The following is a 27,973-nucleotide window of genomic DNA, read 5'->3' on the forward strand; positions in this document are numbered from 1 at the left end:
CAGTCTGGAATCCTACATAATGACATAATGAAGCCATTAAATACTCCAAAACTAAACAGAAAAACTCCATCTCAAACACCACTACTTGACAAACATCCCGCATCTGAGTTACTTCCGCATCTTCATCTTCAAACATCTGACTGAGACGATCCACTCTATAAGGAAGGAATGGCAGATGAAACGGAACCGCAAAGAAAGAAACAAAAGACTGAAGAGAAAACGACACAAGATGAACCAGCCGGTAACAGCAACATGGGTGACTTTATAATGAAAGCAGCCAAGATGATATCAGATAATATCGACTCGAACACCAGGGCTGTACGTCAAAATGAAAAAGCCATAACTAAGGTCAGCGAAGAACTTGCCAGGATAGAAAGAAATGTAAATTGCATCAAAAGAATTGTCACCCAAAAACCAAAGGAATTCGAAGAAAATAAGGAGAATTACACACCAAACAAGAAATCAACCCTGAAAAGCATAATATATATAAAAGTTAACATTTATAAACTGTGGACACTGAAAAGTAATGAAGTGAAACAAAATTAATCATTTAAAAAAAGAAGAAGTGCCTAAAAAACTGATAACGAAACATTACTGACATCGAATTATAATGCTGAAAGTGAAATATTAAATGGACTGTTAAATTTACAACTTTAAATAAAATGAAGAATATAAATAGTATATAAGTATAACTTTTACATGCATTGTACAGTGAAAATATAAATTGAAGTGCTAAATCAATGGACATTTGAATAAAATTGAGAAAGAGTATTAATTAATTAATTAAATAAGAAGTGACTTGTGAAATATAAAAAACATTGCATTGACTGGATGAATATTGTCACATAATTAACAGAAATTAAATTGTAGACTTGTGAAATAAAACAAAAACATTTGAACTGGATGAATATTATATACTGTGTTAAACAAAATCATAAAATGACACAACTTTAATATGAAGAACATGTAACCGGAACTAGCAAACAGGAACTTTTAATTAAATTCAGTGAAATTTACTTGCGACACTAAACGTCATATATGTTATAACATGGCTTAACATGTTTTAGTGACTGAAGACATTTATTGAATTTTGTTATGTAGTTAATTGCTACATATTTTATATAGTTTTCTTAAAAGATAAAGAAATCTATAAATTATCAAATAGAACTTCATGAGAAAATGATTTCAAAAGACAATTGTTTATCAATTGACAGTGTTATGTGCTAAGTAATTGATTTCTTTATTTATATAATATGCGTGTTTAATAGTTGGAATTATTTAATTTGTTAAATATTTTAAGATTTTACTTTTAAAAATTATTAATTTGATCGATGGCAACAGGAGTTACGCCATAGAAACAAGGGGGTTATGTAGTGATCTGAAATTTTCAGCTATAACTGTAACATAACTGAACTGCATGAACTCAACTCCTTACCTTAATTGACTTGAACTTGAGAAATTACTTTTCTTCTAATCTTTAATAGTGAGGGTATTTTGACATTTACTAGCCATGAAACATATAATGAGCTGTGTTTAACTAGAAATCAAAACACCAACGCATGTATACGGGTTATGAGCCAGATTTAATCTATCCTACTTTCCTTGTTTATCCTCCATTTTCACGATGTGCAGCTCAATCTAACTTCTCAGGGGAATTGCCACTTTCACTCGTTACCTGTGATTAAAAATCCTATTGTAATTGTTTATAAATTATTTAAGTCACTGTTTTGCCAAGTAACAATGTTTAATTCCATGTATTTTTGTAGTTATGATCCGTTTTCTTAGAAAAACGTGCTTCCACTTTCGCTTCATGATGCCATTTTGAACTGTTTCCGGTACGTTACTAGGGACGACCGGCTACAGCTAATTTATTGACGAAATTCTGCGATCGGATTTTTGTGTATTTTCTTCATTGACAAGGTATAACGTGTTTAAGATAATGCCATAATATTTGTAACAATATGTTCTATGTCCATTTTTATCATTTCATAGGTCTTAGAGTCTATGTTTAAATTTCTAACCGTTTTTGTAAATCAACCAATATTCCTTGGTCGGACCAACCACTTTTTGGCTCCAACCACAACCACTTTGGTAAACCAACCACTTCAACCACTTTATTTTGGTTAAGATTTTCTGGGTATAAAAGGGCCCGGATTTTTGGTTGAACAGCTCACTCTTGTATGGAAGCATAAACCTTGCCCTTTTTACTTGTGTCTTATGACTTTTGACTTGTGACTTGTGACTTTTGACTTGTCTGTTGAACATGAATGAAATATGACAGACAACGAGTTTTTACATAGATTATTTTTGTTCATTGAATTGTATCAGTTAATTTTAATATAATCTACGTTTTAAGAACTTTTCTCGATTTGTTATAGATTGCGTTTGTTTAATTTTAATGTGGTGACAGTGCGTCTGATCATCTTTCCTATAAAGAACCTATGAGAGTGTAACCTTTAGTAAACTATTGCTAAACAGATTCAGATCTATGTAAACTTCTAAATTTCATCACAATGTGCATTCAAAGTTATAGATATTCATATAATTAAGCTTTGGGTGTGTAGTTTTTTTCTTCAAACGTACACACTGCATACAACTTATTTAAAACAACATTTATTTTACATGTAGTAACATAAGCTTATGCTATGCACCGTAATTTAATTTGTTATCGTTGTTGTTTGTCATTGTAACGTTTGATCATCGTATGTAGTTTAATAATAATTGAACAACTTTTTGGATTTTATGTTGATAGTGATATTAAGTAAATATCAGCAAAACCTTTGTAAAGAGGAGAGACAATGGTATAAGTCCTGATTTTGGAAAGAAGGGAGGTGTAGTTGTATGGGTCGTTGTAAGGTCCAATAAAACGAGGGTAGTCCGAAAGTGTTGTAACTTAACTTTTTTATTGAAAACTATTAGAGAATGATATGTTATATAAAGTTTTATTGCATTTGCTAGTCATTTATCTTCGTGCTTTACAACCATATAATATTGCGAAAATCAATGCACGATGCATATCAGCAATTCATATCAGTAGTGGGTATGGTTTATATACTGGGCAAAAAATCGAATGGATATCTGCAAGATTTAAGAAAGAAAAAAAATACGCAGTCTTCAACAGAAAGAACATTCTTTAATGTGCAAAACAAATCTTTATAATATCTTTATTGGTTTTCCAGAAAAAAGTCATGTGGCAATAATTTTCGAACATTCCTTGCTTTGTTTATGTGTTCCTTCTATAGTGTAAAAAATGAAACAATTAGCTTCAGAAATTAGCTTTTTCTTTGCAACCAAAAACACTTTGCATGTACCTCATTGAGGAAGTTGCATGCCAATGTGAGACATACTACTGCCCGTGATGCCGTGCCAACATGACACAAAAATGCACCACAATTTGACAATTCATAAATTGGCCTCTGAGAACTTTGCCATAGAAAGTGGGACCTGGGCGTGCAGCACAATATCGATTTATATGGGAAATTTGTCTAGGCTATTTGAACATCCCATCATCATTTACTCCATAAACAAAATGTTTTACAAATGTTTGACCTCTTAGTGTGACATTGACCTTGAAGCGAGGAATCTGTGTGATGTCAAAACATCTGGTAGAAGTGAACATTTTTGCAAGGTTATATGAAAATCCAATCATCAGTGAATGACTTATATTCGAGACACGAAACATTACACCACAGTTTGACCTTTGACCTCTAAGTTTGACATTGACCCATTGACCTTGGACTTTAAAACTTTATATGAAAATGCACCTTCATGAGTTCTACATACCACATCCATTATTCTGTTAATGGTCAAAAGGTCAAGGTAACGATGACCAACAAGTGCAAAGACGTTAAATGGTCATATAATCTAAGTGCTTTGACCTTTAGCATTCAAACTTTCTAATATGTATACACACTTTGGTTCAGTACTGTGACACTGACCATTGACTGTGTTACTTTAAAATATGTGTGGCAGGAATTACTTACCATGTCGCATCATCATCTGCTGTTTGAATATTGTTGATGTTATTTGTTTGAAAACAATTAAAAGAGACTCGGATACTTTGTCCTTTTGTTAATGAGACGGGAACAGGCACGGCCGCGAACTTTGTTCTAGACATACATTATATAATTTAAAACTTGTCAGTTTGAGCGAAAGTCTCCTCGTCATGTTGTAAGATTTAAACTTACAAATGAATACATATGTTGTTTGCATATTGGCACTTGTCTGTCAAATTTTGTTCGGACACATTGATTTATTTGGAAACAGATTACATTCAATAATCTAAACAACAAGCATACTGGGTGCGCCATGGTAATAAAAATTTTCGAAACAATACCCTCGGAAAAGCCATATCTGCAATTTTCCCTTATTTTATATGAAAAAACAACCAATGTCATTGACCTCTTCCAGTTGAGTTTCTTGTGACCAAGTCCTCAGATTGTCATATTGGAATATCTATTGCGAATACATTACAAGTCGTATATATAAGACGCTACTACTATGACGATTTACAATTTTTATTAAATTGGAGTGCGGACATTAACAAAATTTATATATCAACATAAGAATAATATAATAATTGATCAAAAAAAGAAAAGAAATCACTGTCGATCATCAATGAAGATAGTCATATTAATGTTCCACAGAAAAAAGGCTGTCTCTGTTTATCTTCCTAGCCTTGTAGGAGTACCGGTTTCTCCACTGGATGGCAGACCGCTCGGTGCAGATATCTGCGGCACCACTGATATAGCGGTAGATACCGGAATAGGATTTTCAGCAGTATCAATTATGTACATTAGATGAGGGATTTTGAAATAATTTGGCACAAACGTTCACCATCATAAGAAGATGTGCCTGGTATGCAGACATATCTCTAACTTTTAATGATAAAGTCGTAAATGCATGTCAAGTATGGGTCAACACCAAATGTTGACATTTAAGACGAAGGCTGCTTTTGTCCAAATGAAATTTTGTTAAAACATCAGGCTTTGGCTTAAATAATAAAGAAGTTATAACAATTAGTTATAATCTGTCCAGTTACCTTGACCTTCAACTAAGGATGGGTATATAGCGACACTCGTCTCTGATGGTGGACATTGTGCCAAGTTATTTCAAAAACCCACTCATTCATATAGAAGTGGACGTTTAACCTCTAAGTGTGACTTTGACCTTCAGTGGGAAATGTGTTTATACTGGGACACACCTTATGATGGTGAACTTTGTGCTAAATTATTTTAAAAATCCTCCATCCATGTAGAAAAACAAAGCGAGGTGACGACTATTTCAACCCAGTTTTACAGTGTTGCTGGAGACAATAATTAAAAACATTTGTAGTTAGCTATTTTATATTATTTACAGCATGTGTAAGTCGTGTGCTTGTCGTTTAGTCGCAGCGTTTCTGCTAACCACACCCAATTCATTGAGCTCGAAAAAAAATTGAATGCCCTTTCAGGTCACGTGCCCATTTGTAAATCCGGTTTCAAGAGCTTGACCAATTCAAAAAATCTTTTTCTTTTTTCGAATGGAATACTCCTTACAAAAAATACGCTTGTAATCAACTTTTTAACCGAAACTTGCCTATCAAATATTCTGGTAAAAAACTTTACGTCATTTTTCCATAATTACCTTTTTTTTTTTTTGGGCAATAGGTGAGAATTCCATTTGAGAAAATTCGATCAAGGTGTGTTGAATTAGATCCATAACAAATTTCAATTAACAAATGGACGGTGGTTTTATCAACGTCAAAAATAAGCAATTTTTAAAAAAGCTACCACCACGAAAGTTGCTAAAGACCCCCAACCAACTTTTCAACCAAACTATTTTTACCATTATAACATTTCGTTTTTGCAAAAGCGTCAATTGCATTGTACCGAAAGAACGTTGTAAAAGCAACACAGAGGTTTTCTGTTCTGCATCACAACGAATACAAAGGGCCTTTTTTAAAAGGGACTTCGGGGTATTAAAAAACATAAAATGGGGTAGGGTTTATTTTTTGACCATATCTCACCAACATCTTCTACTAATCTACAATAAACCAGGGATAAAAAACCCAAATTTTGAATTTGCAAAAACCACAAAATACCAAATATATTGGGGGACCTTGCGCACAATAAACACGCCTTTTGAGACGATGGGTTTTTCTCATATCAGATGAGTGCCCTCAGGATCTAAAATCTTCATTACCTCCATAACTTCCAGATGAGTTGTCTTCACATTATGATTAATTTGAAGCCGTTGCCACAAAAACCTATAACCCATAGTTTGTGTATTCAGCTCTTTGTGAATGGTATCAATAACTGTAGGGCTGTAATCCCCGACGTTTTAGGTTAAACTTCTTAAGGAATCTATATTATTGCCGCATTGACAACAAAATCTCATGTCTATTTAATAAAAGACCTAGAATCTCGGTGTATTTGAAACCAAGTTTGAAATATTTAATAATAAGTTCGGACCTCTAATTCAAAGTTTTCTTTGGCAAAAAGGTTGGTACAACACACATCACCACATAAAAAGTGCCAAAATCATTAATATTATGAGCCCAATCTTCATTTTTATTTCTGTTCATCTATATCAGTATCTGTCAGTATCTGTAAAGTATATTAAAATAGTGTTAACAGTCAGGATAATAAGTGCAAATAACAACAATATATCTGGTACTATATGTTCTAGCATAGTGTAAAGAAAAATCTAACATGAATTGTCCATGATTTTTTGTTTGTTTCAATCTTTAACTCGCATGTCAAGGGTTTGCTTTGGATAATAAATAACATAATTTATTTAAGTTTTATAGTGCAGAAAGGTTGGAGCTTACAGACACTCTCTAGAATCTCTTATAGAAACGTATAAGCAATTGTTGTTTAATTTTTTTTTGCCCAGTGAAGCACCAGCTAGCACAAAACCTAGCAGGGTTTAAACCTAGACTGCCAGCAAATCCTCCTATCATAAGTAAAAATGTGTGGACCACTCAGTCAGCCTGCTACCCTGAGCGACACTATGCGCTAGCTAGCAAATTGATTAATGTTAAATATATATTTTGAAATTAAAAATCCATCAACCTCGAATGTATCAGATACTATCTTAAAAACAGAATATTAACAGTTTTCACAACAGTCATTAAAACAATGAATTTAAAGAGAATCTGCACATGGGAGAGGTTTTGTATAACACTTACATTTTGAATAAGTCAGGACAACTGTCGACAATACGAGATGCTCAGCAGCCTTCAAATCGCAGCTAACCCAGATGATAAAATACTATTTTAGAAGAGACTGTGTTTATAAAACGCCTCAATTAAATGGGAAAATTGTTCTAGAATATAAAGCGTTTTCGTCTGCCATATTCATTCCAAATGATTTATGTCAGACAGGTAAGTCACAAAATCAGAAGTCAAAGTCACAAGTCATAAGTCGCAAATCATAAGACACAAGTTAAAAAGGGCAGGTTTATGCTTCCATACTATGTCTTGACCAGAACTTCAGAGGCAAAACCCCGTTTTGTTGAGTTATAAATTTGAGCGGAAAAAATTTATAAGTGCCGTCTGCAACTTACTACCTATTAAAGTAATTAAACTATTCTTGAAAAATAACGATTTATTTAATCAGATTAAACAGTTCTGAGCTATTTTCTAGATATTTAATCTTTATTACACGTTTTTATTAACACTTAACTGTTTGAAATAGATTATTTAACTGCTTGTTGAATTTTGTCACGGTTCACTGGTACGCTATTTGTCCGTGTTGACTATTAAAGAAGGTACATTAAATTAAAGGAGATATAATTCAGAAAACGGTTTTAACATAAATAGGACTTGAAAACTCTTGATGATTTCTACTGCAAACTTTAACTTATTTACATTATCGTATTGAATCTGTTGCTGAATGATAAAAATACAATTGTTCTCATGTGTTGACAATTTAATATTTTGTTATTGTAACTTTGTTATACCCAAAATAAACTTGCCTATTACTGCTGGAATAAACAGTGTTAAAATGTTACAGAGAATTTATTTATCTATGTAGAGATAGTGTTCCATTAAAATTATAAGTAACCGACTTAGCAAAGTAGATATAGAATAGTTATCACTATAGAAGTAAACTGTGTGGAACCAACCAACTCCCTTAACAGACTACATAAATAAACCTCTACTGACAGACCACACTACCGAAGGTTTTTAACTCACGGCCTAGATCGTGACAATATAAGCGATAAATATGTTTATTTACGATGATGTAGTGGGCGGGAAAAAGGGACGGAGCTTATTTTATCTCCCCTTTCAAAACTTACACTGATAAGCTGATTAGAATCAGATAATTGACAATAGACCCCATTTAAAAGAGAACACTTGTATTGCACCTCAAAAACCATTATGTTTTTTGGTTAAGCAAAAAAGTATTTTGTTTAAAAACATTTTAAAATGTTAAAACGTAAACTCAAATTTAAAAAACAAATTGGGGTTTTTATACAAAAAATACTATTTATTGTTCGTAAAAAAATGTTCAACTCAGATAACAAACCGATTTTTTTTAACGAATACCCCATAAAAGGGGGAAAAAATTTTTTCTTTTTGACAAATTTAAGCTTTTTTACAACAAAAAAAAAATTAACATTTTTTAGATACAGAAATAGCACAAAATAAAGTCATATTTTTCCGCTAGACTTAAAATAAGATGGTTTTGTAAAAAGATTAAAAAAATATACCTAGGAAATATTCTATAATTTACCATATTTTTTATTTAAACCTTTAGACATAATTTTTTAAACTGTCCAATAGTCTCTTTTAAAAAAATCCCCATATCATCATGAACTTTATCTATAACATAAATTGATTTTGAACATAATGCCTTAACTTGAATAGATACTAGTTAAATAACTTTATTTTATAACCTTTATAAGTTATATAAGTAAATGAAAATGATATTTTTAAATAATTTCCCCCCTTTATACAATTTAATAATGCGTGTAAAGCAAGTATTTATGAAATTCTAAACTTTTACACAAGAAACTGTAATTTTCACACTGTTACATTAATTTTAAATCTGGTCCAATTTTCATTTTAAACGTCAAAAACTCTAAAAAAAATATATTTCATTTTCTCTTGCAACGTTACTCAGACTCCAAACCTGCCGTTATACCTGCTTTAGTATACACTCATACATATTCGTTTTCAAGACATGCTGTGGAGATTAGACTCAAAACAACGCGGGTGCGTCACTGTACATATGAGGTATAAGTTATTCATCTTAGAATAACAAATAATTTCAAAATGGTTTTTAAACCACATATATGAAAAGCCATTATAATACAGATGTTTGAACTATTATTATATAAAGACATCAAAATAAAGCAAACTGTCTACGTTAAAAGATGTTTCATCATGTAAATGTTCATAAAACTTCTTTATATTAAGTAAAAAACAGTAATTTAAACGCAGTCATATTTTATATAGATTTATACGTGACAATATGTTCACTGTTGCTGTAAATTTCCGTTATATTAGTAATATATTTCAAAAGAAATTTATTTCAAGATTATTGAACTACATATATAGTAATTAGTCACCTTTTCCTATGTTACGTGCTTCCGCCTCCTGAAAAATAATAACCTGGCCTAAGAAATTTTTCAAAGGACACGGTGTGCCTCTACCTTATCTGAAACTTTATGATGATATTGTTCACGAACCATGTCACCCCTCTCAAACTAACATAATCTAAGACATTTATAAAATTAAAAAAGAAAGTAGCTTCTTAGAACCTCTCATAAGTCCTTGTTCTGGAACTAACCAGCACTGATGTAATTTGAAGAACCATAGTCGTGACCATAGTAAGGCTCAAACCGATGATCTATGAAGAAAGTAAAATACACTATTACCATTTGCCCGTCCCTTACCTTAACAAATTGACTTGGTTTTATATATATATATATAAACCTTAATTTTATCAATAAATAGTATAAAACGAAAAACTTATTTTGTTATTGTTTTTTTTTTAACAAAGTAAAGACAACATGTTGTGATTTTCTAATACGATCCAAACCAAATGACAAAATTATTGTTCTGTTACAGTAAGGATACTTTCTCCTACAACTGTTGCAATTGAGAAAAGGATTAATATATTTGCATGCAGTCATTATTAACTTGAAAAGAAAATTTCTATGTTTCTATTTTATGCAAATCTTCATGAACTGTTCGTTTATTATCAAAATGGTTACCTTTCTTTTAACACATGGCAAACAAATAAAGGGGGTCATCATTTTGGCAAGTGTTCTTTTCTTCGTTTAAGGAGGCCGTAAAATTTTGACCAGGGCTGGGGGAGGGTCAATTTTATATGAGGTCACTTTACTTCGTTACACCGGACGCATTTTATACAAATAGTAATGTAAAAACCACTAAACCAGGAGTATAATAAATGATTTAAGAATTGATTAAGTAAATAGTAGTAGACATAACAATTCATTTTAATACAGTGTTGGAATCAATATTATATTAAAACATCAATGCGAAATGTACAACCAAAAATATGAAATGTGTTGTCATGTACATGTAAATAACATTTCTACTTCTTTTTTCAATTCAAAAATTAGTTCAAATGTTGATCTATTATATGGATTCTGTGAGTTTTTTTTATGTCATTCCATAAGTCAACTATCAGATATTGCATCCCTCATGCAGATGGTAGGAATGTTTCAGTTAAGATATACATGCGGACATGCGTAAAATACAGAAATGTATATGCCTTTCTAGCTAAATACATAGTTACATTAAAATTTCACTTTAATTATACCAAATATTATACAGAGTTCTTTTGTTTTAAAGAAAACCTTTTAGCTTCCTACTCAATCTTCAGAAAACAATCATTTTATTATAAGTATGTTGCAATCAAAGATACCATATTGTTTAAATGAAAAACTTAATAATAAGAGGTTTGAAATTTTAAAGACTCATAATGACCTTAATCCCTGTCGCTATAGTTGTTTTTTTACTAATGTCAAATGTCATAGTGACTTTTTTTATTTTATTATACAAGGTAAATTCAATATGTCTTTGATGTAACGTTTATATTACCTACATTAAAAAGTACTTTGAATACGTACAGTACTCCATCTATTTTTTTATGAATACTTTACCATTATTTGCATGGCTTAATAAACTGAGCATGCAGCATTTCATAATTTTGCTGTTTAGGGTGTTCTTTTCTCTATTTTAAGGGGAAGTAACTCATGTTTACTAAATTATTTGTTCTTTTCTGTCTATCTTAGGTATTACTTATAATACTATTTTTATTGTATATAATTCACCAGTTGTAAGGTCATCAAAAGCATGTTAATGTTAATGTTAGGATTTCATATTTATTTAATATAAACTTGGAATTATTAATGTTATGTGCATACATGTATATCTTAGACAGTAGTATATTGATATGTTGAGACTTATAATTTTTCTGCATTTAAAGAGATACAGTTATGTCATTATTATTAAAGGGATGAGACTTTCATTTAAAGTTATAAATGATAAAACATGTATTGATTGAAAATGTCCTTAAACTTGGATCAAGCAATATAATTAATAAAGTCTCAAAAATCATATTCTGAATAGTTATTCTATTTTTTTCTAACATGTGCATAGTTTGAAAAGGACAGCTTCTGTCTTATCTATTTGTAATGAAGGGACACCGGTCTCAACCTCCAGGTCTCCTGAGTCAACCCGACAACAGACTGTACATAGAGTAGATTGTTACTTGCCTTTGAATAAATTTGTGCACTAAATTTATAGTGGGTGATTTGTGCCACATGAAAACCAACATAGTACAAAAAGTAACCGGGCGCCAGATGAAAACATGAAAACATAATCTACCACAAAGTGGTTGGTTTGTTGCATTTTCATGTTTTTGCTCGGTGCCCTTGATGCAAAATTCAAATCAGCCTTCATAAAATTTCTTATGTTGGTCACAGGTTTGAGTTCTGGTCAAGCTGAAAGTTTTTCTCATCCTGTGACTGCATATAAGCATGAGTTCAATTTCCTATGCTCTGTAACATAAGAAATTCACGGACACAAATCGATATAGTGGGGAAATATGTTGTGGTTTAGAACTGTTTCATTATTAAAGAGAAAATGTGTAGCCGGCCGGATAGCTCAGTTGGTCTTCTGAAAGTCATGGGTTCGAGTCATGGTCAGGCAGTTTCAGTCAGGGTTTAGAAGTGATTTTTCAATTGACACATGTTTGATTCATTTAACAGATTGCATTATTTGAAATGGACAAAGGCAGTATTGCATGATACTTTTAGATCTACAAAGGGCATTTGATACAGTTGAACACACTATACTGCACATGAAGAAGTTCTTATTCTTCTTCTTCATGAAACTTCAAGCATCTGCCATATATAATGACATTCTTACATGGTTTAAGTCTTATCTCTGATAGACCGCAGCTGGTGGATGTGGCTGGTACTCATTCTACTACTGCTCTGAGTACCTATGGTGTCCCCCTGATCTTCATTTTAGGTCCTCTTTTATGTCTAATATATGTCAATGACATGTCTTCAACCCTAAGCAATAAGCTTTTATTATAATGCACAGGCACGAGTATCAGACCTGGGAAGAAAAAATATGGCCAGATTGATAAAAAAACCTGTGTTCATCTTAAAAGTGTCAACAACCAAAATAAAATGTAAATAATGACCCCCTTTAAAAATATACTTCAAGTTGATAGTATATTTCTAAAGGGGATCATTATTTACATTTTTTTTTTTTTGGTTTTTATAAACACAGTTTTTTTACCAATCTGGTCATATTTTTTCTTCCCAGGTCCGATACTCGTGCCTGTGATTATATGCTGATGACTCAGGAATCCTTGTGTCTCGTAAAATAAATCTGAATAAATTCTTTCTTATAGCATGAGTCTTATAAAATTGCTTAATTGACTATAAATTGTCTTTACATCTTGGCAAGACAGAGTCTATTCTTTTTTGGTTTAAGTTTCAACTTAAACTGGCCCTTGCCTCCAGGTCACATGTAATGGTACTGATATAAAGTTCACATCTTTTGTTAAGTATTTAGGTGCAAATCTGGATCAAATTCTTTTGGCGTCGCCCTTTGATGCTTTGCATCAATGCTTTTCTTGTATATACATTCAAATACGAATATCGACTGCGCATTGTTATTTAGTTTAGCCATCTTATGTGTGAATACGCGAGCATCGATATCATGCGGACGATGATTTACTTGATTTATATCTTACTTGTATTGTATTTCAATATTAAGTTGTTATATTGCTTTTAAAAGATTTAATTTCTATTAATTCCTTTTCATAATATAAAATCATTATTTATTGACACAGTAAACTGTTCGTTACAAAACATGTTGATCATATTCTACAATGTATGCTGATAAAATTTCATTACAATACACGTCTACGTTAAAAAGATATATAAAAAGTCCACGAATTTTTGAATAACCCCTCGTATGTATGAATCTCAATCTTAAAAAGAATCAAGCTGTGCCGAATGTTTAGAATAATATATCAACATTTTTACATTTTAGTCAGCTTCGTGTATCTTTTTCTGGGTTTCGTTTTACATTCTTTAACGCTTTGAATAGTGTCTTGGTTGATTTACAAATCAGCTACATTTTATGTACATCATTCATTACATAGTTTACTTTACTTGTTGAAAAAGTCTTTTAGAGCATTTATTTCTTTTAGAGCATTAAATAAACTTATGATTAAATATTCAGAAGCAATAACAATTTATAATAAGAGCGTATAAAAGAGAACAACGTAAGTGATGCAAACATGTTTCTTGCATTCAACAGCCAGTGTAAGATCCTTACAATGCATAACTCCTAACTTCAGATTTATGTTTTAAGTTTAATAATAAATCGAACAAATCACTAAACTAGTGCTAATATTTGAACAGACTCGTATTATACGAAATAAATATTAATCAAAGTTAACCTAAAATCTTTTTTATAGAAAGCATGCATTTTACCTACCTTTTACGCATACGGTAAGTTAATATGTGTTTTATTAGTGAAAATTTTCATACAATATTATGATGTCTGAGACGGTTAAGATACAGTTTGAATAAATACATTATTTTTCAACCCTAAGGCTTGTTTTTTTTCATCTGTAGCCGCTGCGGTCTCTATCAGTGTCGAACCAGACGCAAGTAAGGTAAGCATATATACTAGACAATTCCGAGTTATTTACTCGAAACAGTGATTAACGCCTCCCTTGCGACACCGAATTGGAAACAATTGGTTGTTTACTTGATAGAAAGGCTTCATTGAACATAACCTTATTATACTCTTATGTTGTCGTCATTTGTAAACTTCATTTATCCGCCTACAGTGAAATACATCCACGTTGTTTTGAAGCGAAATGCAAAGTGTCTGCTAAATGTAAGTGTTCATAATCAACATAATACTAACCTCTAAAATCTTTTTGATGGGAAAAGCCTTCAATTTTCATCATAAATATAATTAAACCTAACTTCCTCGGTGCATGTAAGATATCTTTCCGAACTCTCTGAATTTTCTATCATGACTGGACAACAGATATACTGCAATTCACATTTATTCAGTGTCTAAAATTAATACACCCTGTAGAAAAGTTGTTACATGTATTACACTGATTTGTTTACCAGGGTTTTCTATCAAATTTACCATATTCAAATCCGAAGCATGAGATTTTGTCATTTTTTCCTATCTATATCACATATCAGTTTAATGAATGTGCAGAAAACTATGATTTCATTTTTTTTTCTGGCTTTTAAACATGGTGATTTCAGCCAACAGTAAGTTTTATATACCAAATTGTTCGTCTAGGTCTATAGTTACCGGAATAAATATTCATTTGTCTCAAGTCCGATGCGAAGCGTAGAAATCCAAGATGGCGTCAAAGATGGCCGCCAAATCCCTAAATATTCTAGAACATTAATGTTGGCTCATATTTGTTTCCATTTTTATATTTCAAGTAAAATTTAGCACGGAAGATGCAATTTAATTTAATTTAAAATGTTTTATACGACAATACTTAACTTTATTGGAGAAAACAGATTGCATTTTTTCTTTTTTATACATAAATATGCAAAATAATGCCAAACTTATGGGGTTTTGCTATGATACTCTTGTCTTTGCTTAAACAGAGAAATATGTATTACTTATTTTGTTATTTCACTATTGTAATGTACTCATTAGAATAATGCTTTAATATATTCATACCATATCTGAAGAAATCTTTGTTTGTTATTAAGCAGTAAGACATATATAATGAGCGGCGCCACATAAAAAAAAGTTTTACAATGTAAGGTTGTGACTCGTACTTATTTGTTCTATCAATTATTTCCCCCTATTTTGTGTTTCTGTCAAATTATAGCTTGGTGCAGTCCATGTAACATATTAACATAATTAACAAGGAATGTGATAATTTTTCTTCATGTTAATGAATTACTGTTCAAATCGTACCCCACCCAGTAGTAGATGTCAATAGAAATCTAGAGAAAGTCTGATCCCTCGAATATATTTATTATATGGAATGAATATATTTACGTAACTAAACACACCTAAGTTGATTTTAAAAGAAAGATACCATTAGAGGACTCTTGTAAGATCTAATTAATAACCTATCAAAAATGTGTTACCAATTTAATACGCATGATGTTGTTGCAAGTTCACCTAAAGAATGAAAGGAAAACTCTGTTTATTTATCTATATGTTACACACCTTTTATTTCAAATGAAATGTATTTTATCTTATAAGTCGCCTAAATTGACTAAACAGTAATTTAAAAAAAAAGATATTTTTATCTACATGTATCTCCGTTGGCCTTCGGTTTAATGAAACATGCATGGTAGTCGGATAAAACATTATGTTTATATGAAAATCGTTCAACTTGGCATTATTATTGTGTTTGAGGTATTTTACATTCCTTCCATTTGACCTTTTTTCGACTTGTGTTGTTCTAGTATTCCTATTTGAATAGTATAATAACCCTTTGGATATGTTGCCTGCTTTTAAAGGTTGTCTTTTGATCCCGTTTTATAAAGCCATTTTATTTAGTTTCGCACATTGTTTTCTATAACTTGGGGATAATACGTTGTATGTCGTGAAATTGCACAAACATTTTATATTAAAGATACCATGATCATTTTTGTATGAATACATCTTTGGAAGTTTCTTCATTTCCTTTTAAAGTGTGCCAGTGAATGCAAAATTGAGAATTCTGCTTCTGTCGGTGCTAGAGGGTGTGGATGGAAGCTTGCAATTACCACAACCGGTATGTTCCTATAAGTGTAACCCCGCCAAGTAAAATTCTAACAATTGTCATGGTAACATTAGAAACACATAAATCATCATGTAAATATGGACAAAAAGGTACAGCCTAATGACCATTACCAAAGTACTGCATATCACAGATAAGCTATACTATCAACAAAAACAGGTCTTGCTAATAAATAGTTGTAAATTATTATTAAAGTACAATACAATTTTAAAATATATCTAAATTACGACGGATAAACTTTGTAAAATTTTTACGTTATTTATGATAGTGATAGCCTTGTTGAAGAAGTTTGCAATAAACTGCGTTCATTAAAATCATCCACACGACAGCAGACCCTGGCAAATCTAATTAACTTAGAAATATATACCCCATATGAAGTACATAACAGTTAACGATATTTAAAAATCAATTCATCTCTTTTATCATACATTTTAGTTACTATGCTATTGTTAATGATAGAAATGTTTAAATGTAAGAAAGATTAATAGTTTGTTTTACTCATTTTAGTTCACTTTTTGCGTTCATTGAACGCCGCCTTTCCTTGTTGATCTTGTTTATCATATATTATTTGATGAATTTAGGATTTCATTTGACATAATTTGATCAAAATAAGGATAATTTATGTAAATGATATCATCTAGGTAGCGGTATATGGAGGGCGTTCGTTGCCAAAATTCCAGACATGTAAAGAGTTCCTTTTTAAAATGACTTTTGAAAATGCGAACTTGTATGCCTACTATTTTCTATTGTACCCGTGCATAGCACATAATATGCCTCTTAATTCAGTCTTTTAATTGAAGGTTCCCGCCTTTGTATAACAAGTTTACATATATATCGTAACAACTGACCTAACATCTAAAACGACAACAAATTTACAAGTTCGTATCTACCATTGCATGCAATACATATGTATGTTTGCACACTTATAGATCTGAAATATACAAATGAAATGTAAATCTTAAATACAGAAAATAGAGTTTAAGAAAACGTGTTACCAGTTGTAGAACTACAAGAGTACGTTAACACAGTAACATGTTTAAAATGACAAAAGTAGATTCACAAAGTTAAACGATTTTAAGTCAAGCATAACGCCCCGCCCCTCTCGAAGTATTTACGAACTTCTATTGCGGACAGGTAAAAAACGGCCCCTTCCCCATATATCTAAATAAAACTAAAGGAAAACATACAGCATTTTTTCACAACATATATTTGTTACATTTGTTGCAAAAGTTTTGTCACTAGCAACATCACTTGAAAATTGCTGATTTTACTATTCATGATGAAGATAACTTATGCATTAACTTATTACATAACATCGTCTTCTGATCAGTTACAAATTATTTATCATTTTAGTGATTAGCCTGTCCGTGCTATGCCTAGTGCCCTGTCCTGTGTTTTGTTTGGGATCCGCCTGGGTTCCTTGCTACTTGTTCTTGTTGCTGGGTCATGTGGGGTTGCGTACATTGAGCGCCGCCTTTCCTTGTTGATCTTGTTTATCATATATTCCTGAGAAACATCGGCGCTTTGGAAATTTTTTGGGGAAACAATGACCAACTTCAAGGGAGTAATTTTATTGATAATCTAAAAACCATCCAATATTTTTATTGGTATCATTAAAAATGTATTTGCACAAATTTCATTTTCAACAAAAACTATGCAAGTATTTGCAAAAGTAGGATTTTAAAGCGGCCACCGAGATTTCCTTTCCAAAATGAAGAAAATACTTATCCGTAGCACATTTGTACAATCTTTAATAGGTATTTTCAGTATGAATAAAAACATTTTGCATTTGTTCATTATCCCTCATGTACAGAATCAATCAAACCGAGTCTGCAATTCTTATGTAATTTTGTTGTGATTAATGCTTCCGAGGGATTACTTTGTTTCCAGATTTTTATACTTCATAACAGCAGATGTCGAGTGCCTTGGGGCAGAAGTAAAAAGTTGCCCCGTACTTCACTTCAGTGTTGTTATATTTTTCTGGTCCTTCGGGATCATTGATGCCAGCGCTATTAAGTGTTGAGAATTGAGTATCGTTCAAGGCGGTGCTAGGGGGCGTGATGGATGTAGCACTTGTTCATAATCCCTTAAGTACAGACTCAATCAAACCGAGTCTGCAATTCTTATGTAATTTTGTTGTGATTAATGCTTCCGAGGGATCACTTTGTTTCCAGATCTTTAATATACTTGTTCAAAGCTTATGGTCTTAACTTTCATTCAATATTCATTTTCTTTTTTGAAAATAGTATCTAAAGAAAGCGACGTGATTTTTTTTCCGAATATATGAGTGTGGTTTTAAGAGATAAAAATACAACGATAAGTTGGAAACAAAATTTTAAATACTTCATCGTAATTTTTTTCATTTTTAAGGCATCACTAGAAAGTTCATAAAGGATTCTTTTACTTGAGTCTAAAATTATCAAAATTGACCAAGAAATAAAAAAAAAGTAAGGGGCACCCGCCATGTTTCTCTTACTGAATTTCAGAGTGTGTTTTGATTTTTTACTTAGGGACCATATGCCGTTTTTCATGGTATGGCACTTACGTGTCACATTGAAGGTTCCATGATAATCGCCATATTAACACATCTGCAGATGTTTCAAAATTCAAAATTGTACGAGTTCATGTTAAATTTTGCTTAAGCTAGTGCTAGGGGGCGTGGACGGTAACTTGCTCTTTCCATTACCGTCCATGAACAGGCTCAATCAAACCAAGCCTGCAACATTCTCAATTTTGTCGTTTTGAGCTATCTTTAGTGATTCTTATTTTCTCTATTTTACAGGAAGTAACATGATAAACTGTTAAACGAAAAGTTAATTCATTTTGATTTAATTCATTTTTATTTTTTAGGCTTTATATATTTATATATCATAAAGCGTATGAAGCACACTTTTATTTCAATCCAAAGTTATCGAAATTGATTACGAAATAAAAAAAAAGTTTGGAGGGAACGCCGTGTTTTTCTTGCCAATTCGAGAGTGTTATTTTCAGAGGAAAAAAATGATAAATTTTGAAACAAAAATTTCAATACATCTATTTAGTTCATTTTTATTTCCGAGGCACTCATAGAAAGGTTATGGAGTAATCTTTTATTTGATACCAAAAATATTTGACTTTTATAGAATTAAAAAAAAGTTAGAATGGACGCCGTGTTTTCCTTCACTTTATTGAGAAATAGGAAAGAGGCGACGGGTATTATACCTGTCCGTACATTTCCGTAATAGAAGATCGTAAATACTCAGAGAGAGGCGGGGCGTCATGCATGACTTAAAATCGTTTAACTTTGTAAATCTAGTTTTGTCATTTTAAACATGTTACTGTGTAAACGTACTGTTGCAGTTCTACGTCTGGAAACACGTTTTATTGAATTATATTTTCTGTATTCGAGTTTTACATTTCATTTGTATTTTTCAGGTACAAATAGATATCTACAAGTGTGTAAACATGCTTATGTATTATATGCAATGGAAGATATAAACTTGTAAATTTGTTGTTGTTCTCCATGTTAGGTCAGTTGTTAAGATTTAGATGTAAACTTGTTATTTGAAAGCGGGTGCCTTCAATTAAAAGATTGGATTAAGAGGCATATCATTTGCTCTGCACGAATACAATCAAAAATGCTAGACATACATGTTCGCATTTTCAAAAGTAGTTTTCAAAAGGAACACATTACATGTCTGGAATTTTGGCAACGATCGCCCTCCATAGCGGTAAGTGTTATTTAAGGCAATGTATAACCACCGTTTGTGAATAAGGAGAGAGACTTGCGTTCATTGAACGCCGCCTTTCCTTGATGATCTTGTTATCATAGTTCACATAATATCAAATATATAATAGAAACTCAGCTATCAGGTGCCACTAACATATCATTGGCATTTTGATTTTAAACTTCAGGAAAAGAGACGATCCTTTGAGAACAAAAAAAAATAAGTCAAGTTGATAAAATCTGTCCGGTCAGCTCAATAGGTAGAGCGTTGGACTTCCCCACTTTCGTTGTGAATGATCATGAATTTTTTTCTACGGTATTTCGCACTGTTCCTCTGCTCTGGAACGTACAGAAGTTTCAGTCCATTGAAGTGAAGGCAACTAGTACTAGTAAATTGCTTGGCAGCCTGTACAGGAACGATGCGGTGGCTGAATCGGGCTCTGGTAAATGCAATGTGGCCTTCTGCCGTGATCCGGACCAAAAACTACCAACACAATCACCACCATTCCGAAGGACCTATTAAATATATCACTGAAATTAGGTTAAATGCAGCTTTTTACGCGTGCATCACAACACTGGAAACATGATGTTGCAGGCTCGGTTTGATTGAGCTTGTTCATGGACGGTACTGGAAAGTGACGGTACTGGAAAGTGCAAGTTACCGACTTCGCCCCCCCCCCCCCCCTAGGACCTAGCACATTTTCAATTTTGCCGTGTTGGGCTTTTTGTAGGGATTCTGTATTTATCTATTTTACTATCGAGTATCAAATACCCGCCAGGGAAATGTTTAGCTATTGTCGTCCAATTACAATGTGGCCATACCACGTGACTTTTCGGGTACGAAACACGCCGATTTTTCACCCGATTCAGGTATGTTTTTTATTCATAACTTATTTATTACACAACCGATTTTGATCAGATAAGGCGCAGAGTACCCGTAATTATATCAGCTTTCCACAGTATATCAAAATTCTGAAAACCCCTGAATGGTTTTTGAGAACATTCGAGTACAGTTTTCTTCTCATAGCCGGGGCCGAGGGGAACGGTACACACTCATTTGTCATAACAAGCGATTTCTAGCAAGTCATATGTTTTTTGTCACTATTTCATGGAAAAATACATGTTAAATCTAATATTTTTACTTTGTCCAATGTATCGAGTGAATGCAGTGATGTTTTAGCATATTTTCATAAAGTTATGTTGAAATGGTACGGAACACACTGTTATTTAAAAAGATACGGTACACACACAATTTCTGTCTTTGAAATAATTCTAAAATAAAGTATATGAAAATTTAATTTGAATTATAATGTGAGTTATTTTTTTTCATAGTTATACATTTTATTAATTTAAACGAGAACCATGGGACCTGTTTTGCAATGTATCATTATGCTTACAATTTGATGTAAACAGGATTACTAAAAAAATAAAAGAACATTTGGAGAGAACGTAACGCAAAATTCGATTTTTAATGTTAAACAATTAATATTTGGCTATAAAATGTAAATATTTTAGGGAGGGATACGGAATACATTCAAAATTGTTTTTGTTTTGTTTTTCATTTGAAATAATTATGTATTTTTTTCGGATTATAAAACAAATTATGAAATTCATTGACATCTGTTATGTGCGATTATTCTTCCATTTAATTTATTTGTTCGAATATATAAATGACTGTCTAAACCTAATATGAATATAAAAAAACAAGCAGTTAAATGTTGATCGAATCTGGAGAATTTAGAGAAAAAAAAACGCTGGTTTTGATAAAATTGGATTTTTTAAATCACGGAAAGTTTAAGGTATTCTTCTGCGTATGAATCATCTGCCAGGGTCCCAAACTAACTGCATGTATTTAATTATCAAATTATCTACATATGGACAAAGATATTCCTCAGTTTTACGTGCATTCAAAATTAAAAGCCGGATAATTTGAAGAACCCATATGGGAATAAGGCCTGTTATATAACGTAACGTAGTTTACACAAGGTAACCTTGTTACATATGCATGTAAGAAATTTTGGTGAAATTATGCCTATCTTGGACTTTCATTAAAAGATGCTTTAAAAACATGATTTCATGGATATGTGTGCTTGCGTGTTTGTGTTAAAAATAAAATGATTAAACAACGTCTTACGAGGATAGTGCACTCCAAGTACACTTTTGATATTTTAATAATACCCATTTGATCAATTAAATGCTATGGAGGCTGCGGTTCTGTTTTATATACTACATGAATAGGTAGGAGACCACCTATGACTTCGATGTTTCGATTTTTTATGTGAGAAAGTTTTCTAACTACCGTAAAGAACGTTGGTCGTTCTACTCAGGTGCCCGTTCGTAGCTTTATATATACCTAAAGGGGCACTTGTAAAACTGGAAAGTCGCCACATGATCATGTCAGTTTTGGTGAGGCGTGAAACCAAACCAAAAATGACCTATATTACCTGAATTAAAAGTTATTCTTAAAGCTTCATGTCTTTAAACATAAAAAATTTGAGACATGGCAACTACATTTTTATTTGTTTGGGTCGTAGCGAAATTTCAGACTCTGATATGCTTATTTGCAACATCAGAAAGTAGTCCGAACTCCTCGAAGCGGTTACTTACCTTTACAAGTACTCTAACGCCGAAAAAATAAGGGGAGATCACTGCGTAAAGACAGTCAAAAGGCAGGCGCATTAATTTTCAAGCCTTCTCAAGGGAAGAAAAAGTACTTCCCGATTGGTCAAAGGTTTCAAATATTGTGTCATTCTTTACAGATATACATGCAATATTAAGCTCCATGATTATTTGCATCAGTGTTAAACGAAATAAATAAGGGTTACAAACCCTAATTTAGAATGATATGGTTTTCTTCAGGCTGTTATCGTAGAACTTCCTCGTGGTCGAGGGGATAATTACACGCTCGTTTAGAAAGAGAGATGTCCTGAGCTCAAATCCCATTTAAGGCAACTCATGTTTTTATTTAATTTTTTTTCAAGCCAAATAAACATTGAATTGAATATCAGTGTTGCAATAAGCCTTATAGCCAATTTGCTGCAGTTATAACACTGGAAACAGCATTGGTGGCACTATACAAAAACAAATTGGTTAGTAATCTCACAACCTTCACCTTTCTGACATTCTGAGACCCAAACATATTCAGCGCCTTCTGTGCTTTGATTTAATTAAACATGACCATGATACTGCAAAACTGTACTTAGTGACTTACTTATTATTAACAAAAAATAAATATATATAATGTTATCACGTAATTATATTTTTCAGCGATTTAGGTCATGACATTGTTTTATTTTTTCAGGAGGAAGCAAAAAGACATATCTTACACTTCACTAAAACTAAAAGAAATAAAAATAACAACAACAACAACAACAATAAACACAGCATTATAACAACATTTCTTTCTATAGATCAATCATTTTAAACGCAACTACATGATTCTTTGAAGATCGAAGTGTTTAACATACCCTAGGGGATTTTAAGTACTAATAGCACAATTACACGGAGGTTGTAAATGTTAGCGTGATCTCCTGAAATATAATACACAAATACATATTAACATTTGAAGTAAGCATAATGATACATTGCAAAACAGGTCCCAGGGTTCTTGTTTAAATTAATAAAATGTATAACTATGAAAAAAAATCACTCATATTATAATTTAAATTAAATTTTCATATATTTTATTTTAGAATTATTTCAAAGACAGAAATTGTGTGTGTACCGTATCTTTTTAAATGACAGTGTGTTCCGTACCATTTCAACATAACTTTATGAAAATATGCTAAAACATCACTGCATTCACTCGATACATTGGACATAGTAAATATATTGGATTTAACATGTATTTTTCCATGAAATAGTGACAAAAAACATATGACTTGCTAGAAATCGCTTGTTAAGACAAATGAGTGTGTACCGTTTCCCTCGGCCCCGGCTATGAGAAGAAAACTGTACTCGAATGTTCTCAAAAACCATTCAGGGGTTTTCAGAATTTTGATATACTGTGAAAAGCTGATATAATTACGGGTACTCTGCGCCTTATCTGATCAAAATCGGTTGAGTAATAAATAAGTTATGAATAAAAAACATACCTGAATCGGGTGAAAAATCGGCGTGTTCCGTACCCGAAAAGTCACGTGGTATGGCCACATTGAATTATAAGCTCTTCTTTATTCCTCCCATTAATGTAACAACAGTTTGAAACAAATCATTTATAAATTTTCTCAAAAATCATATACAAGAGCTGTCAGTAGGACAGCGTGCTCGACTATGTTCAGTGCGTGATAGTAGAAAAATGGAGCATTATATTGTAAAGTAAAAGCTTGATACAGTAGCCTCCTCCTGTACACAGGCTGAGATTATAATGGGGGAAATGTATGCAAGGTCTTAAAGCGATATGACTTTGAAATTCTGAAATTATCTGACGTGGTACGCAATCTTTAACGTAAAATATAAGGCGAATAAGGGGCATAATTCTGTCAAAATGCTTGATAAAGATACCTCCTCCGGTGTACAGAATGGGGGAATGATGTTGAACAAGTGTACACAGTTTCAAATCCAGAAGTCAATGGAATTTGAAAATATTTGAGGTGGTACACAAACTTTAATGTAAATTCACAGTTGAAAATAGGGACATAATTATGTCAAAATGCTTGATAGAGTTACCTCCTCCAGTGTTCAGGTTGGGGGCATGATGGTTAACAAGTGTGCAAGTTTCAAAGCCATAATTATGTCAATGGACTTTAAAAATATGTGAGGTGGTACGCAAACTTTAACGTAAGTGGTTACGCCGACGCCGACGCTCGGGGAACTAGGATAGTTCTCCCTAATCGTCGAATAGTCGAGCTAAAAAGAAAGTGCCCTCATAATTTGTTGTTTTATTTCAATTCACCCAATATAGATATACTATTTTGTTCATAATTCAGATCAAGTCTAGCAGGAAAGTCTCTTACTGTAAAATGAATTACCTACCACTTCAAATGTTCTAGCAAATTACATTTTACATTTTAATGTTTATATTATATCCGTCATCAATAATTACAAAATTCCAAACACAGTTCAATTATTAATTATAATACTTATCAAACCAGAGCTGCATATCGAACAGCAAGCTCGAATATTCAAAATCATCAGCCTGAATGAATAAGGAATTTTCTTATTCATAAAGTTTTGAATTTCTTTGAAGAAACATGTAAGAGGGAAGTAACCTACAATAATGATCTCAAAAGATGTGTTTAGTTTCAAGTGCATTACCTCAATGGTTGTGGAGATAAATCTTGTCCATAGAAATTATTTTAAGTTTATAAAGCAATATAATTATTTCTTAATCAATGCTTAGGTTATGGGTCTTGAAAAGTGAATCAAAATCATATTTGAAGTCTGACAATGACTGTTTAATGCTAAGGAGGAAGAAACTTGCAAAATTATCCTTAACCAATGGCTAGCACAAGGTCAACGCGAATACTAAATTGCAGGTCAGTCAATTAGTTCCTTATTCTGTGCATATAGAAATTAAAAGAGATAGTTTAACATTAAGACACACATGCAGGGCATTATCTATGAAAGAAAATATTTCTCATCGCTTATTAATTCAAAATAGTGTCAATCTTTTTAATATCACTTTTCATTATAATATAACACAAAGAAGTATTTAATTTACAGTTGACCGCTGCAGGTAATACCCCACCCACTTTGTATATGTGTTTAGATCAATTAAATATATTTATGGCAGATTTCACTTATTCTAAAGATATACAGATACATGTTTAAAGCTGTATTAAAGGAAATCATAAATGTTTATCAAAAATGAAGTAATAAGTTACACATATTAAGAGAAGGTCACCCAGTTTGCAACATATTTTTTTCTCTTTTCGTTAAAATAAGATGATTAAAACTGAAAAGAAATGTATTAAAGCCAGAATTTATAGCATTAGTGAGTTAGAAAATAAATCATTTCATGTTAAATTTCAACTGATTTAAAAAACTGAGAAAAATATTAGCCAACGTAAATATACTAGAATATTTAGAATGTGGCGGCCATCTTTGACGCTATCTTGGATATCTTAGCTTCGCATCGGGGTCGGGTCAAATGAATATCCATTCCGGAAACTACATATACAGTCAAACATTCTTGTATATGAAACTTGCTGTTGGCTGACATAGACCACTTACCCCTCTAAATAGGCTAATAAAATAGGCTGATTTGCAGTACTATTATTATAATAGAGAAGTGGGAAAGCTGGTTTAATGCAAATGATTTCAATCGTGATAGAGTTCTCTCAATGGATGATATTAAACTATTTGAGTAAGTAAGAAATTAATATTTTAACTTTGATAAAGTAGTAAAAAAAATCCGCAATTATTAGAAATTATATTACCAAACTATCCAGTACATATAATCTGATCTCATCTGCAAATGTATCACAATGAGCACATATTTATATGATTGGGAAGCAAATTTAAACCCCATTATTTGATAAAAGGTTGTAAAATATTTCTTTTCAAAAACAATAAAATATGTTTGTATAATTGTATTTCTCGTTGTTCCGTATAATATAGCTTATATAAAAATATATGAAAAATTTAATATATATTCTGTAAAGTTGTAAATAACCTGACAATTAACGACTCTGTCGACATGTTAGGGTCAGTATAGTCTGTATAGCAAATCGAAATGCTTGGCAGTGCTTCTTCTTTCAAATATGTTTTCTATATCAAAGTAATGTAATTATGCTTATATTATCTTTTTTTATTCTCTTTTCATTAACAGAAAATAGGAGTTTAATCATAAAATATTAAAAGGACAATCTTAATGATGTTTAGTTGTTTAATGAAATAAATACAATAATCAGTATTGTATTTATAACAGGAACTATTACAAAGACCTGGGTTACCTGAGTGACGAACACTTAAAGGAAATCAATAAAAGAACGGATCGAATATGGAGGAAAATAATTTTAAACAACACGTTGGAAATCACTAAAGATGACTTTGTAGAGATGCTGAAGCAAAAATATGAAGCAGACAAAGAAGTATTTACTGAAATGATTCGCGAGTACATCTCGGATTGGTGCGAAATGATGGACTTGAACGATGACTATATCATTTCAAAAGAAGAATTTCTTACTAACGTGTTTGCATCTCGACACAATACTATTGCCGCAGACGATCTTTAGGCCTGTAAACGGACGTTTTCCTGTTCAAACGATGATTAATTATTTCATACGCTCTGCAACGGATACGAATGAGTCGACCCCTGACGTTTTTCAAGATGCATTAGATTCTGGTTTTTAAATAATGTTTGGTTGTTATTTCTTATTACCGAATTCACGACTACAAATACCACAACAGGCATTCGATCGTGAAAAAACAGTTATTTTACTTTGTTATCATGACAGATTGTTAATTTAATGTAATATTATGTATATATATTATATATACATTTCTTGACAGTGTAACCAAAACCGACTGAATATTTTAGTGACTGTCTTTTAAAATCATATTTGTTTCAATATAACTTTGAATGTATATCACTTATGAAGCGCAGGTTTTTCTAAATAAATCTATATGCCTTGGATGAATTTGTCTCTTTCAGTGTAAGAGTCTTACAATCCATTTTAAAATGGCATTACATGGAAAGTGTTAAAATTTATTTTACAATATAAGTACAAAGGTGGAGGAAATGAAAACCTATTTCTCTTTAAGCACGATATTTTGGTCGTAACTTATATATGCATTGATATTTAAAGATATACTATGCTTATCTTTGAGTGAAATAATTTTACCGCAAAAAGTTATTGAAATCTATGAAAATTTTAGTGAAGATATCTAATTTGAATAAAAGAATTTCAAACTATTAATGGGACGCTGCATTCCCCATTACAGGTCAAATAAAATTGGTCCTTTCTAAACAAAAATCTGCCAGGTTTTTTTTTATGACACTGTATACTCATATTGTGGCCACCTTTAGTGTTTAAAAAAAAACATAACA

General features: G+C 31.9%; 1 protein-coding gene across 1 annotated transcript; it reads left to right on the plus strand.

The window, feature by feature from the left end:
- The first annotated feature begins 168 nt into the window (after window positions 1-168).
- Window positions 169-27,953, plus strand: LOC132728368 (uncharacterized). Its single transcript, XM_060714021.1, has 4 exons — window positions 169-381; window positions 25,645-25,676; window positions 26,192-26,287; window positions 26,852-27,953. Exons 1-4 carry the CDS (start codon window positions 169-171, stop codon window positions 27,156-27,158), a joined length of 648 nt encoding a protein of 215 aa, XP_060570004.1. The 3' UTR covers window positions 27,159-27,953.
- The last annotated feature ends 20 nt before the right edge of the window (window positions 27,954-27,973 follow it).

The sequence above is a fragment of the Ruditapes philippinarum genome, unplaced genomic scaffold (genome assembly GCF_026571515.1).
Source record: "Ruditapes philippinarum isolate M1 unplaced genomic scaffold, ASM2657151v2 ctg6002_1_1_1_1, whole genome shotgun sequence".
Taxonomy (NCBI): Eukaryota; Metazoa; Mollusca; class Bivalvia; order Venerida; family Veneridae; genus Ruditapes; species Ruditapes philippinarum.

What these genes read in the sequence shown, in the direction of transcription:
- LOC132728368 (XM_060714021.1), top strand. Translation starts at nt 169, where the DNA reads ATGGCAGATGAAACGGAACCGCAAAGAAAGAAACAAAAGACTGAAGAG. An exon ending in TTGCCAGGATAGAAAGAAAT is followed by an intron (nt 382 to 25,644) that starts GTAAATTGCATC and finishes TTTAATTTACAG; the next exon opens with TTGACCGCTGCAGGTAATAC. An exon ending in GGTAATACCCCACCCACTTT is followed by an intron (nt 25,677 to 26,191) that starts GTATATGTGTTT and finishes GCTGATTTGCAG; the next exon opens with TACTATTATTATAATAGAGA.